At 52.3% G+C, this 11,919-nt stretch overlaps 4 protein-coding genes across 4 annotated transcripts; 2 read left to right on the top strand and 2 right to left on the bottom strand.

Moving 5' to 3' along the window:
* Nucleotides 1–520: 520 nt before the first annotated feature.
* Nucleotides 521–2,845, top strand: PMZ80_000976 (uncharacterized protein; the record flags this gene model as incomplete). The annotated part of the gene is made up of 1 exon (XM_064869425.1): nucleotides 521–2,845. The coding sequence occupies one exon, from the start codon at nucleotides 521–523 to the stop codon at nucleotides 2,843–2,845; it is 2,325 nt and encodes a 774-aa protein (XP_064734922.1).
* A 4,259-nt stretch (nucleotides 2,846–7,104) lies between these two features.
* On the bottom strand, nucleotides 7,105–8,469 carry TAZ1 (Lyso-phosphatidylcholine acyltransferase; the record flags this gene model as incomplete). The annotated part of the gene is made up of 1 exon (XM_064869424.1): nucleotides 7,105–8,469. One exon carries the CDS (start codon nucleotides 8,467–8,469, stop codon nucleotides 7,105–7,107), a length of 1,365 nt encoding a protein of 454 aa, XP_064734921.1.
* Nucleotides 8,470–8,724: 255 nt separating this feature from the next.
* On the top strand, nucleotides 8,725–9,093 carry PMZ80_000974 (uncharacterized protein; the record flags this gene model as incomplete). Its single annotated transcript, XM_064869423.1, has 2 exons — nucleotides 8,725–8,774; nucleotides 8,829–9,093. The coding sequence occupies 2 exons, from the start codon at nucleotides 8,725–8,727 to the stop codon at nucleotides 9,091–9,093; spliced, it is 315 nt and encodes a 104-aa protein (XP_064734920.1).
* An 828-nt stretch (nucleotides 9,094–9,921) lies between these two features.
* On the bottom strand, nucleotides 9,922–11,661 carry PMZ80_000973 (uncharacterized protein; the record flags this gene model as incomplete). The annotated part of the gene is made up of 1 exon (XM_064869422.1): nucleotides 9,922–11,661. The coding sequence occupies one exon, from the start codon at nucleotides 11,659–11,661 to the stop codon at nucleotides 9,922–9,924; it is 1,740 nt and encodes a 579-aa protein (XP_064734919.1).
* Between the last annotated feature and the right edge of the window lie 258 nt (nucleotides 11,662–11,919).

The raw sequence follows: 11,919 nt of genomic DNA, 5'->3' as shown, positions 1-11,919 counted from the left end.
AATACGAACAATCACTGTGTGGAGGTTGTCTCAGGGCTTGGGTCTGCCGTATGCTTGGTAATACAGGCAGGAGCAAGGCATTACAGGCCTAGGGAGAGACAGAGAGCATAGGCGCTACAGGCGCAGTAACAGCACTTTTCAGGAGAAGGGAGCGATAGGAAACAGGATACCTTTGACAATTTCGGAGTACATGAAAAGCAGTACGTAGGACGCAGCTGTATCTGCAGCGACGGGCGGCATTGGAACATTGGATTGGTTTGGGTATTTGGATTCTGCTACGACGAATGACACTTGCACATATTCATCCTCTTAGATATGGGATAATCAATGGACATTCACTTCAGTACTTTTACCCTCTCTTTTCTGTAGTGACGACTGACCAAGCACAACTGTCACTGCTCCATTTAGTCTGTCTGTGCCAATAATCACGTGATGACGTGACTTGACGCGTTCAACCCCACTGGCTCCCAACCCATTTTAATGGCCTTTCAAAAACACCAATCTCTATAGTCCCGACAAGATGGCCGCTGCGGTGCTGGCATCTTCCTCGAGACAACCTAGTAATGCCTTCTCGTCGGTTTTCCTCGACTCGAGCTCTATCAGACCGCCGCGAAACCGCCAGCAATTCGAGGCTGATCTCAGTCAGGCCACGAGGCAATTCCAAAGTCAAATCGAGGCCGAGTCTCGTGCCATCTTAGGCATTGCAAATGATCAATATGCGTTCCCTGGGAAGAATCTGCGCCATGAGTTCAAAGTCCATTTCATATCTTGTCCTCCCATGAATGTGGTGCAGAAGCCCACCGCGCAGAATAGGCTCAGTTTCGTGGCTCGGGTGCTTAGGAGTTCGTGTACCACTCAGATCGGGACTTGGAAAGCACGTCTTGGTTCGGACAGATTGAAGAAGATATTTGCTACTGTCATTGACAAGTGTCTGACTGATTTCGTGGAGTGGGCGTATTCTGGGACCTACAACAATGAAGTTCAGCAGCATCTCAACTTCTGGGCCGAACATATGCTGTCGGAGTATATTGGTGTGTTTCTGCGTGCTACTCGGGAGGACGCTATTGATGCGAGGCGAATACCACCGTCGTCGTCTACAGACATTGAGAAATATCAACAAATGGCGCTTGGTCGACTCTGGGCTCTCCGCGTCAATGAATTGTTCGATATGATTGTCGACTGGGACCAGACTGTTGCGGGCATCGATGATCTCAAGGCTCTTATCAGTACACCTCAAGCACGGCAGTATGTTACGGAGAAGTTCAGTAGGGCTCTGCAGACCCGGCTTCTACATCCTGGTGCGTCCACGATCGAGATATTGCAGGTATACATCTCTACGATACGAGCTTTCAGACGTTTGGATCCACGAGGCGTGCTTTTGAGCAAGGTGTCTGGTCGTGTTCGGCAGTACCTCCGCGAGCGAGACGATACGATAAAGGTAGTGGTTACTGGGCTGCTTTCTGATATTTCCACCCAGCCCATGAAGCATGTAGCTGAGACGACAGATGTCCTAAGTGAGCTTGCATGGGAACTACAAAACAGAGATTCGAACGCCGGGAGGGCTACGAGTAACCTGGATTGGAACAACATGGATTGGCAGCCTGATCCTATCGATGCAGCACCCGAGACTACGGGCACAAGAGGCAACAAGCATACAGATGTGATTGGTAGCGTTATCAGTCTGTTCGAGAGCAAAGACGTCTTTGTGAAAGAGCTCCAAGTTACGCTTGCTGAACGACTACTACGGAACAAGGAGGACTACGACCAGGAAACATCGGTCCTTGAGCACCTCAAGATCCGTTTCGGTGACACAGCGCTGCAGGCATGTGAAGTCATGCTGAGAGATGTCCTTGACTCGAGACGTCTCGATTTGACCATCCGCAAAGATCAAGGATTAGACATCGCAAAGACACCAGCCAAGGGAGAGGAGCCAAGTGATGAACCAGAACTTCACGCCAAGATCCTCTCACGACTCTTCTGGCCATCGCTACCAGGAAGCGTACCCACCTACGGAGACGAAGAAGAAAAACATTTCAAGCCCCCTCTCCACATCCTTCACCAGCGAGAACAGTACGAAGCAGGCTTCGAACAACTCAAACAGACCCGTAAACTCACCTGGAACGACCACCTCGGCGTCGTTTCCCTCGAACTCACATTCGCCGATGGCAGGACATATAGTGACGAAGTTCTTCCCTACCAGGCCGGGGTCATCCACGCATTCAACGATGATGCCCACGACCAAGATCACGCCATAAGGCGCGCAAGCAGAAATGACCTCGCCCCACAACAACCGATCTCTAAATCAGTGAGCGAGCTCAGCGAGGAGTTAGGCCTGACACCCGCCCTAGTGCGCAGCGCATGTCTCCTCTTCGTCAGCAAACGCGTCCTCACACCCACACCAGGCCACCCAGACAGCTACAGCGTCCTCGAATATCTCCATCCCACCGACGCCCCTGTCACCGCCGCAGCAGACCCCAAAACCCACCGCCACACCGCCGCCGTCGGCCCCTCAGGCGCCGCCGAAGATCAACTCGACGACGCAGCTGCCGCCGCCGCAGCAGCCCAAGCGCAGTCCACCCGCGCAGCCGAACTCGCAGCGAATCAAGCCGCGAAGGAGGCAGAACAGCGTGAGAAGAGGGCCAAGATGGTGGTGTATCAGCAGTTCATCACTGCTATGTTGACGAATCAGGGCGCTATGCCGTTGCCGCGGATCGCGATGATGCTTGGTATGGTTGTGCCGGGTGGATTTCCGTATGGGAATGAGGAATTGAGGGATTTCCTGAACAGTATGGTAAGGGAGGGGAGTATTGAGGTTGCAGGGAACAATTATAAGAAGGCTGGGTAGTGCATGCAAGCAGGCCACCCTCGTACCTGAACGCCCGGTGGAATGACATGCACAATGCAAATGAGGTATGTGATATGAGGCACGGGACTATGATAGCACGGACGAAACATCAATTAGCGTGGCGTTAATGGCGGTCTGGCGAAATGAAACGACCACTCGTTCAGACTTAATAGGGACAAATTTCGTGACTTCCAGGCTCTCTGGTTGCAGCTTCCTCACTCTGTAGAAACAGGCACCTTCCGCGGTACACTCGATTGGTCACGCCTTCCTCATTACTGGCAGGTGCCTTCCCCAACCTGAGTCGCGCCTTCCTACACATTCACCGGCCCAATCGCACCTTCCTAGCTCACCCACTGGGTCGTGCCTCCCTCGGTGCAATTAGCCTGTCGCACCTTCCTCGTCTGGTAGGCCGCACCTTCCTCACGACCTGACTCGCGCCTTCCGGGAAGTATGCCGTCGCCGTCGTAACTTCCTCACTGGCTGAACCGTACCTTCCTTAATGAGCAGCAGCACTGCAGTTTCCCCAGCAGGCACTATTGGTCGCGCCTCCCTACTCAATACCATGCAGGTCGTACCTTCCCCGTAGTAGTGGTCGTTCCTTCCTGGTGTTTACCAGCTAAGTCGCGCCTTCCTCAGCAGATTTGGCTGGTCGTACTTTCCCTTAGTCTGGATCACGATAGCGCCTTCCTCGTCAGTTAGCTGGGTCGTACTTGCCTTAACTGTCCCGTTCGGTCGTTCCTTCCTCAAGATCTAGATCGTACCTTCCTTACCAGCTGGTACCTGGGTCGTGCCTCCCTTGCCAGATTCAGCCGGTCGTGCCTTCCTCGGTAGGCTTGGTGGATCGTGGATTCCTAGCTACGCATTGGCTCGGTTGCGCCTTCCCCACTAGCTAGCTGATGCCTTCCTGAACATCCACCACCTCAGTCGAACCTTCCTCATCGGCTGGATCGCGCCTTCCTGCGTATCTATGGGCTTGGTCGCAGCTTCCCCAGCAGACTAGATTCGGTCGGTCGTACCTTCCCACGTCGTCCAAGCCACGGTAGCACCTTCATTGTGACCTGGCTGCGTCCGTGCCTGCCTCAACAGTTCCGACCGGTCGTACTTTCCTCGGGACTGGATCGTACCTTCCTTACTATTGTAGCTGGGTCGTGCTTGCCTCGATCACAGATCTACTTGGTTGTGCCTTCCTTAGCAGGTTTGGTCGGTCGTGCCTTCCGTGGGTGGCTCCTTTGTTGATCGTACCTTCCTCGTTTACGAGCCACGATCGCACCTTCCTTAGGAAAGGAATCGTGCCTTCCTGAGGTTCACAGCTCGGTCGTACCTACCTCAGTGATCAACAGCTGGTCGCGCCTTCCTTGGCAGTTTCGATCAGTCGTACCTTCCCCCCTCTGAGTCAGAGTGGCGCCTTCCTTAATAGATTTAGTCGGTCGTGCCTTCCGTAACTCGTTTCGTTGATCGTACCTTCCTCGATTACCCATGACAGTCGCACCTTCCTCTGAGCCGGGTCGTACCTGCCTCAACAATTCTGATTGGTGGCACTTTCCTCAGAGACTCCATCATACCTTCCTCTAGGCTAGGTCGTGCCTTCCCGAAAATCCATGAACACGGCCGTGCCATCCTCAGTGTGGTTTCGAGGGTCGCACCTTCCTTAGTAGGATCACTCGCTCGATCGTACCTTCCCTGGGTCAGGACCACGGTAGCGCCTTCCTCGTTGGTTGGTTGAGTCGTGCCTTCCTCGTTAATGGGGTCGTGCCTTCCCCAACGTCCACGTACGCGATCGTGCCTTCCTCGGTAGCTGCTCTTGGGTTGCACCTTCCTCAGCGGGTTTAGTCGAACCACGATGGCGCCTTCTAGTTGGTTGGCTGGGTCGTGCTTTCCTCATCGGAATCGCTTGGTCTTGTCTTCTTTGTCAATTTCTGCCGGTCGTAGTTTCTTCACCAATGACTTTATCAAGTGGGATGTGCGCAGGTAGACGCAGTCGATTGCACCTTGCTTGATTTGGTGTTTTGCCGTGCCTTGCAAGCCTCGTCTCTTCGATCGCTGGAAAAAGAGAGGCTGCGCTGGGTAAGATAAGCGAGCTCGGCACATCATCCTGCAGAGTTTATCGGGGGGGAATGATACGGGGACTGTCGACCGTTGCGATATTCGCGTTGACGGCCAGGTTCGAGCTGCTTTATGATCCTTTGTGTGCTGGGGGGCTTCCGAGGCTTGTTGTAGGTCTTGGGCTGTTGGTAGGCTTTCGTGTCAGATGCGTGGATTGGGATTGGTTGTTGATCAGGGATGGATGCAGAAGATGATAGTGTGAAGGTGCAGGGGAGAATGGCAGAAAGTGAATGATTTGTTTGCGATTGTACCTGTTGACATTTCGTAAGGGTACTACTACCTTTGCCTTTTCAGATCGTGTATCACTCTGTGATGAGTGGATTTTGTCAACAGTCAGCTTTCCCACGCCGATGGAACGCCACATGTGTTCAATTTCTGGCGACGACAGCATCTAGCGAGCCTTCCGTGCAGGCAGTATCTCCTGTCCATCCTTGCCCAGGTTCCCTTGGCCTCTGAATGTCCGATTTGTCGTTCAAGCAGGACCTTCAAGCTGCTCCTCCTCATCTACTTCGCCTGCTCAACGCATCTGTAGTGACACGCCATGGTCCATCGAAAATACCCGTGCCTTTAACGAACCAGTGCCTGCCATCAAACTTGTAACGTAGCACCTCAGCGAAACCTTCGAATTCGTGTTCGCGAACGACGTTACGCCAGCGCTGGCACACATGGGGGAGCTCCTTGAATGTCATAGCGCGGAAGTGGTCGAAGATGATGAGGAGGATCACGTTTGGCAGGTCGTTGATTGTGGTTGGCGGCATGTCGAAGGCGGACTTAAGTATGCTGTCTGCTAAAGTTAGCTGCTCGTCATGATACCTTGACCTGAGAGTGTTAGTGCTATTGGCTTTGAAGGCTGGGGTGGTGCACGAGTGGAAGCTGAGATGGAGGATATTCGGCACAGTGTGTAGAGAGAAAGATAAGCGTAATGTCGCAGAAGTCTTGAAGAGGTGAAAGATGAAGCAATTCGACCTGAGTGAAGTATTCAATTCCACTCCAAATAGAAGACGTCGATTAAGTAGACTGAATCTCGATGAAGAGGTCGAATAGCTGCCGTGCGAACCTTTGATTCTGATGATAGATGGAAATCACACGGCGAGACCGACGATGTTGATCCCAGTCCGAAGCAAGCCTGCATGCTCTACATCCTCCCCAACGCCCTTTTAGCAGCGACAATAGCAGTCCGATCATCTCTCCACACGTCGCCATCAAAAGTTATCTCTCCCACACGCCAATGACTCCAGAATATCTCCCCTTGCACGATGCTGCTCCAGCGTCTGCAGACTAGCGGGAGTTGGAGGAAGGCATTGTCTATGAAAGTGTTGGAATATTGAAAGATCGAAAGGAGGATCTCTGGCGGAAGATCGTTGACGTTTGTCCCAAGAACTATTATCTCGGGCTCCATTGTTGTGGATGGCGATTTACTGGTTGGTGCATGGATATGACTGACTGGTAACTTTGGCGTATCGATGGACTTCACAGGTAGACCCCACGTCGGACGCGCTTCCCGACGAAGAGCTCGCCGTCTAAGGCGTTCTGCTGTATTATCTGGTCGAAGATGCCATGGCAGACGATCATCTTGTGCTTGCTGCATGTAGACGGTAAGACCGGCAACCCACACAAGAACCGGGAAAGAAAGTTGTGTAATGAGCTGCAATGTAGTAAATATTTTTTCCTGAACTAGGACACAATATGTTGGAAAGCTGTTGAATTAACTCACAAAAGCGAGGTGCTGTAAGTGTAATGTATGATATGCTGTCAGACAAGGTTGTGTTTGAAGACCAGAGCGCAGTATATATCCGCTCTCCTTCGCACCTTCCACAGTGCGGCGCCTGCCATTGCCTGAGGTAAGCACTAGCAGAGAATCATTGGTTGCCTTTCATGCCTGCCGCTTTGTCCACATGCAAGGCAAACACACTTTTACGTCTTTGTCGTGCAGTGGCACCAGGCAACCTGTGTCGAGCAGGAACTGGACTGCTTATCTGCCTAACTATCCATTTCACTGTCAGGTGTCCTCGTTGCCTCCGAAGAGATACGATGATGAGTCCCAGGCGTCCTTCGATTCATCCTCAGCAGAAAATGTCGTGGTAATGGCCGTGGTTGGTGGAAACTGTACATTGAACTTGGGTAGTAAGAATATGCGAGCAACTACGCGTTGAGGATTAGGTCTCTTTCACCCAACTTCCGTCTTCTTTCCTACCCTCCCTCTTCGGCCCCTCAATCTTCCATGTCTCAGCCAGTCCACCCTTCGGATCTTCATCAGCGTACCCTCTCAACCTTCTGACCTTCAAAACCTCATCTCTTACTCTCCTCGCGCACTCCTTCCGCAGTTCCACGACCTCCGGATCCCACTTCAGCTTCTCACTCACAACACCTAGCTGTACCTCATACATGCTATCCAGCAGCATTTTCTTATGCTGTAGCAGATCCTTTTTATTTATCTTGACACCCTGCTTCTTGGCCTGCGCGAGTTCGGCCTGCATCTGCTCGTTGAGTATCACCTCGTTTTCCCGGTCGCAGATCTGGCGCCATCTCTTTCTCAGATCTCCGAATGCTGCTTCCATATCGACCTCGTCTCCGAATGTGACAGATACCCGCTTGAACAGACGTGGTATGAACTTCGGGAACCCTCTGGACTCGTGCATGATCTGATCTGTTCCCTCGATGAACATAGGTACTAGATCCGGCGCTTCGGGCGGCTCGAGTATGAGTCGACTGACACCCCACTTGAAGTAGCGCATATACCGTTGGTTAGTTTCTGTTTGGTGAATGAAACCTTCAGGGAAAATATGGACCCAGCTGTAGGAGTTGCATGCGTAGCGAGAGGGCGCATTGTAGACTCTGACATCGTTCGGATAGGACGGGTATGCGGGGGCTTGTAGGCCGTGCTCGGTGCTCAGCGGGGAAAGAGGGTCGATCGCGTTGCGAGGCCACTTGATGCTCGGGACGGCTGAGTCTGCGGCCTGGTTGAGCTTAGAGAATATTGTCTGCGTGACTGGTTTGTACTCCGGGACAGTGGCGCAATGTGGATTGTAGGACAGGCCATCGCTATCTATTCGAGAGAGAAGACGCACGCCTTCTGTGAATGTTGGCTGAAAGAGGCCGCCATATATGCTGTGCTTGATGCGATGGGTAGGTAATACTTGACCCAGGGTGAAAAAGTGGGATAGGATACTATTCGTGAAACATAAGTCGTGGCTTGCGAAAGACCATCTATGATTCTGGTGGGAGTGGGATACGGCAAAGGAGAGAGGAAGGACTCCCCAGATTACCGGATCGTCCAGGACAGAGATGTGATTGCTGACGGTGAGGAGTCCTTTTGTTCTCGTCCTGTAGTCTGATCGCGCCTTCAGCAGGTCGAGGAAGCGATCCATGCCATGTGTTTCCGTCTTGTTGAAGCCATGAAGGGCAGCCCAGCAGATGGTGTGGACGCCGAGGAGGACAGAGTAGGAGCCGCTGCGCCAGAGGAAGCTCGGGACTTCAGTGTTCTGGTACAGATAGTGGTTGAGGTCATCGATGAGCACCATGAGGGATGGTCTGAGGAAGACCGACTACACGAGAGTCCTCGAAGATAACTGTCTGTCCCATAATGAGAAAAGTGATCAGAAGGTTCAAGGATGCTCTTTCCGCAGCTAAATTAACACGCGACAAATTCATGTCAGCAAGAGCACGTGGTTTTCTGAGCATCGAAGTTCGAAACGGAAGGTTTGCCGCCCGCAGATTGATCCTCCTCGAAGACGGTACGCATCGTATTGACCTCGTCTACAGGCCATCAAGACAAGATGCTGGGCATGTTCAGACCGTCGGCGCCTCGCCTGGGAGGTTTGCTATGGTATGCTGCACTTACTATCTATGTGCGATCCTGACACTGATGTATACTCTCCAGGAAACGTCCATGGCGACTCAGCGCACCCCAAAAGGCACGGCAGAGGAAGCGGCTGAAGCTGGTTGACAAGGTGGTCGATACTCTCAGTACTGCATTGAAGAACCAAGGAATGAGCGCAAAGGCAATTGAGAGATGGTACTCCGAGATGCCAAGGGAAGAAGAGATGGTGCCAAAGGATAAATATACCATTTTTGACCGGAAGGAGAAGAAGTACAGGAAGGGAATACACAGTATGTTGCACCAAGAAAGGGAGGAGAGGTTGTGATGATATGTGTTGTGAGCTAATGCTTACTTTACAGAACTGCCAAAGTGGACGAGATTGAGCCAGCGCATCAATCCTCCTGGTTTCTAGACTGACAACGCGACTATTGTACTGTATGGATGTTTGTGATCGTGCGCCCGTCGCGGTGTGACGAAGGTGCCTCAGCTTGGTATTCGCAGGCATGAAAAGTGGTTCGAGTACTGGAAAGTGATCAGCAGTGGCATATTCAGGTCGTCCTTTTGGCTGAGTGGGAGGCTGGCAGGCACGGTTATCTGAGCAACTTATGCGATATAGTTGGCACACGAAAGACCGCGTCGAACTGAGAACAAATGGCACAACCGATGGTAAGAACGGTTGACGTGGCATCTACTAATGCTTTTGCAAGTCACGGGGGTAAAGTAATAGGATGAAAGCGAGCAGTGCAGCTGGGCATGTAAGTCGAGTTGCTGCGTTGAAAAAGATCGATCATATGATGCGACCCAGATCCAAGAAGAAGTCTTCCTGAAAGGTTATGGTCAAGTGCGCGAGGGTATCAGCCAGATTTGTTCCCAAAGACTAGATGTGCTGTACAAAGTGTACATTGTATATGAAGGAACATCAGCTACCGATGCAGACTTTCTTGCATATCCCTTAAGTTGCTGAGCACTCAACCACGTTATGGAAAGCGATTGCTGACACACCCAGGCAGGACCGAGCACGGTTCGAAAGACCCGGAACAACTTCTCAACACATCGACCCTCTCGTCTCGAGGATATACTACACCTCATAGGCTCTGCGTACCTGTCTATACTGATCTGTTGGCTAGAGCCGGACATCTCCTGATGCAACTCCTTAATCTATGTCCGTGTACCCAGGACCCAGCTCCTCGCCGAACTCGAAATCTATATATCTACCATTCGCCAGCTTTCTGATCGCTTTGATATCTCTAGCAACCTTCTTGGCTGTCTTCCGCTGGCTGATGTATCTCTGAACGTCTTTGAGGAAGTACTGCCTGGCTCGCTCGCGTTCCACATTCCATGGCTGCTCTGGTGGACTTTGAGTCGACGTTTGAGATCTGTTGGGGCCGCCGGAGTTAGACAATCGCAACTCAGACAGATGAGCAAGGGACGCCTGAATGCTTTCTGATCCGCCGTAGAGCTGTTCGATCGCTCTTGTTGAGTCGATGGATGATGTCGATCTCGTGGTGGAGGAAAGCTCATCTTCAAGCGAAGGCGGCCTCCCGGGTAGCCATCCAACACCCAGAATGATCGCATCGATGTTCCTCCATGCGCCATTCCAGTCCGCACTGACCATGTCTCCGTCCTCATCCGCCCAAGTAAGTGATGTTAGCCATGGGCCACAGCCGCTGAGATCCAGCCACGTAAGACAGTAGAGGTTGCGGGACAGCGATCTGAGTATCCCGGCGGCCTCCCGCCAATTGCTATCGAATGCTGTGTAGAGATCCGTCCCACCAAAAACTTGGTTAGGAAGAGATGGTCCAGCAGTGTTGACCACTTGTACCCGTCCTTTCGCTGCATTTGGGGTGTACGTTGGTGTCGGCCAATGTGCCAGAGACAGTGATTTGAGTTGGGACAAATGGGCCGAGAGTGATACTAGTGTAGCCCAAGATGGTGGGGCTGCAGAAGAGGCCAAGTTGACCGCAAGCGAGAGATGTTTGAGATTCGTGAAGCGACTCGAAATAGTGATCGCTTTTGGTATCGAGGGGTGCGTAATTTGGTTAGAAGCGATTTCAGCCACACTGATCGTTGAATCATCAAATAGTCCAGCTTCCGGCTCTTCATCCCATGATTCGGGTACGTCTTCTGTAGTCTTCAAGGCCGTTTGGTGCACGCCAATGTTCTTTGCCACCTCTTTCGTGACCACAAGCTCTTTCTCGACCTTTTTTACCGTAGTAGCCCAGGCGCCAATACTATTCGCCAAATCGAGCCTTGTCACTGAATCGAGCTCGTCTTGCTCGCAGTCAATTGGGAACAGGAGCGGGAAAGGATTTGGCCAATGTGCCTCGTTGTAGACGGCCAAATAGCTTAGCAACGTTGTCCTAGTACCCACGGGCAATGTGGCAAGATACGTGTTATCGTACTCGGCATGCCAGGACCAATTGATGGCCATTGCTTTCAGCACGGCGTGCTCTAAAGAGTTCTGTTTTGGCATCGTCCCTCCAGGCAACGTGCTTGACTGCTGCTGTATCCGTGCTCTTAGCCATCTTAGCTGTTGGAACGTGCTCCGGGAAGACTCAGGAGCATGTTGTGAATCTGCCAGCCACGACTGAGGGGGCGGTGGGCCGGGGATTCTTCGAAGTCTGGCAGGGCCTCGGAGATGGGTTCTAGTGGGTGGGGAGGGCGCCGGCATATCGAGCACGGCTCTCAAGGTGGGGTGAATCGAAGATGTCGCGGCGATATCGACCCTGTCTTTGCCCTTTGATCGTCGCGACTCGCGGATGAGCTCATTGACGGACCGTGTGGAAACCGCGGGGACGCCATGGCTACCAGAAGGTACATTTGATTTGTATGAGGAAGGTGCGCTGGTGGCCGGTTTCGTCAAGAATGCTGGATTTTGTCGTTTCTTGGGCATATGGCGTCCTCCTCGAAGTCAGGTGGATGCTAGTAGTGGTAATCGTAAAGTAGGATTTGGAGAGGCGAGCGGATAAGATGTACTCGGATACAGATCAGCCGCAGGCACTCTTCATGACGTCAGACCATTGAGACCACTTGCGCACAATGGGAGTCACCGTCACTGTTGGGGCTCCCATGCGCCAGGCGTGTTCCAAGAATAGCGAGGTTGCTGCTTTTGGGGGTAGTGAGAATGGCTGACTTGTTGCAGCTAATCTCT

The sequence above is a fragment of the Knufia obscura genome (genome assembly GCF_036327395.1).
Source record: "Knufia obscura strain CCFEE 5817 isolate CBS 148926 chromosome Unknown scaffold_1, whole genome shotgun sequence".
NCBI classification, from domain to species: domain Eukaryota; kingdom Fungi; phylum Ascomycota; class Eurotiomycetes; order Chaetothyriales; family Trichomeriaceae; genus Knufia; species Knufia obscura.
This window is presented reverse-complemented; position numbering and strand designations above follow the sequence as displayed.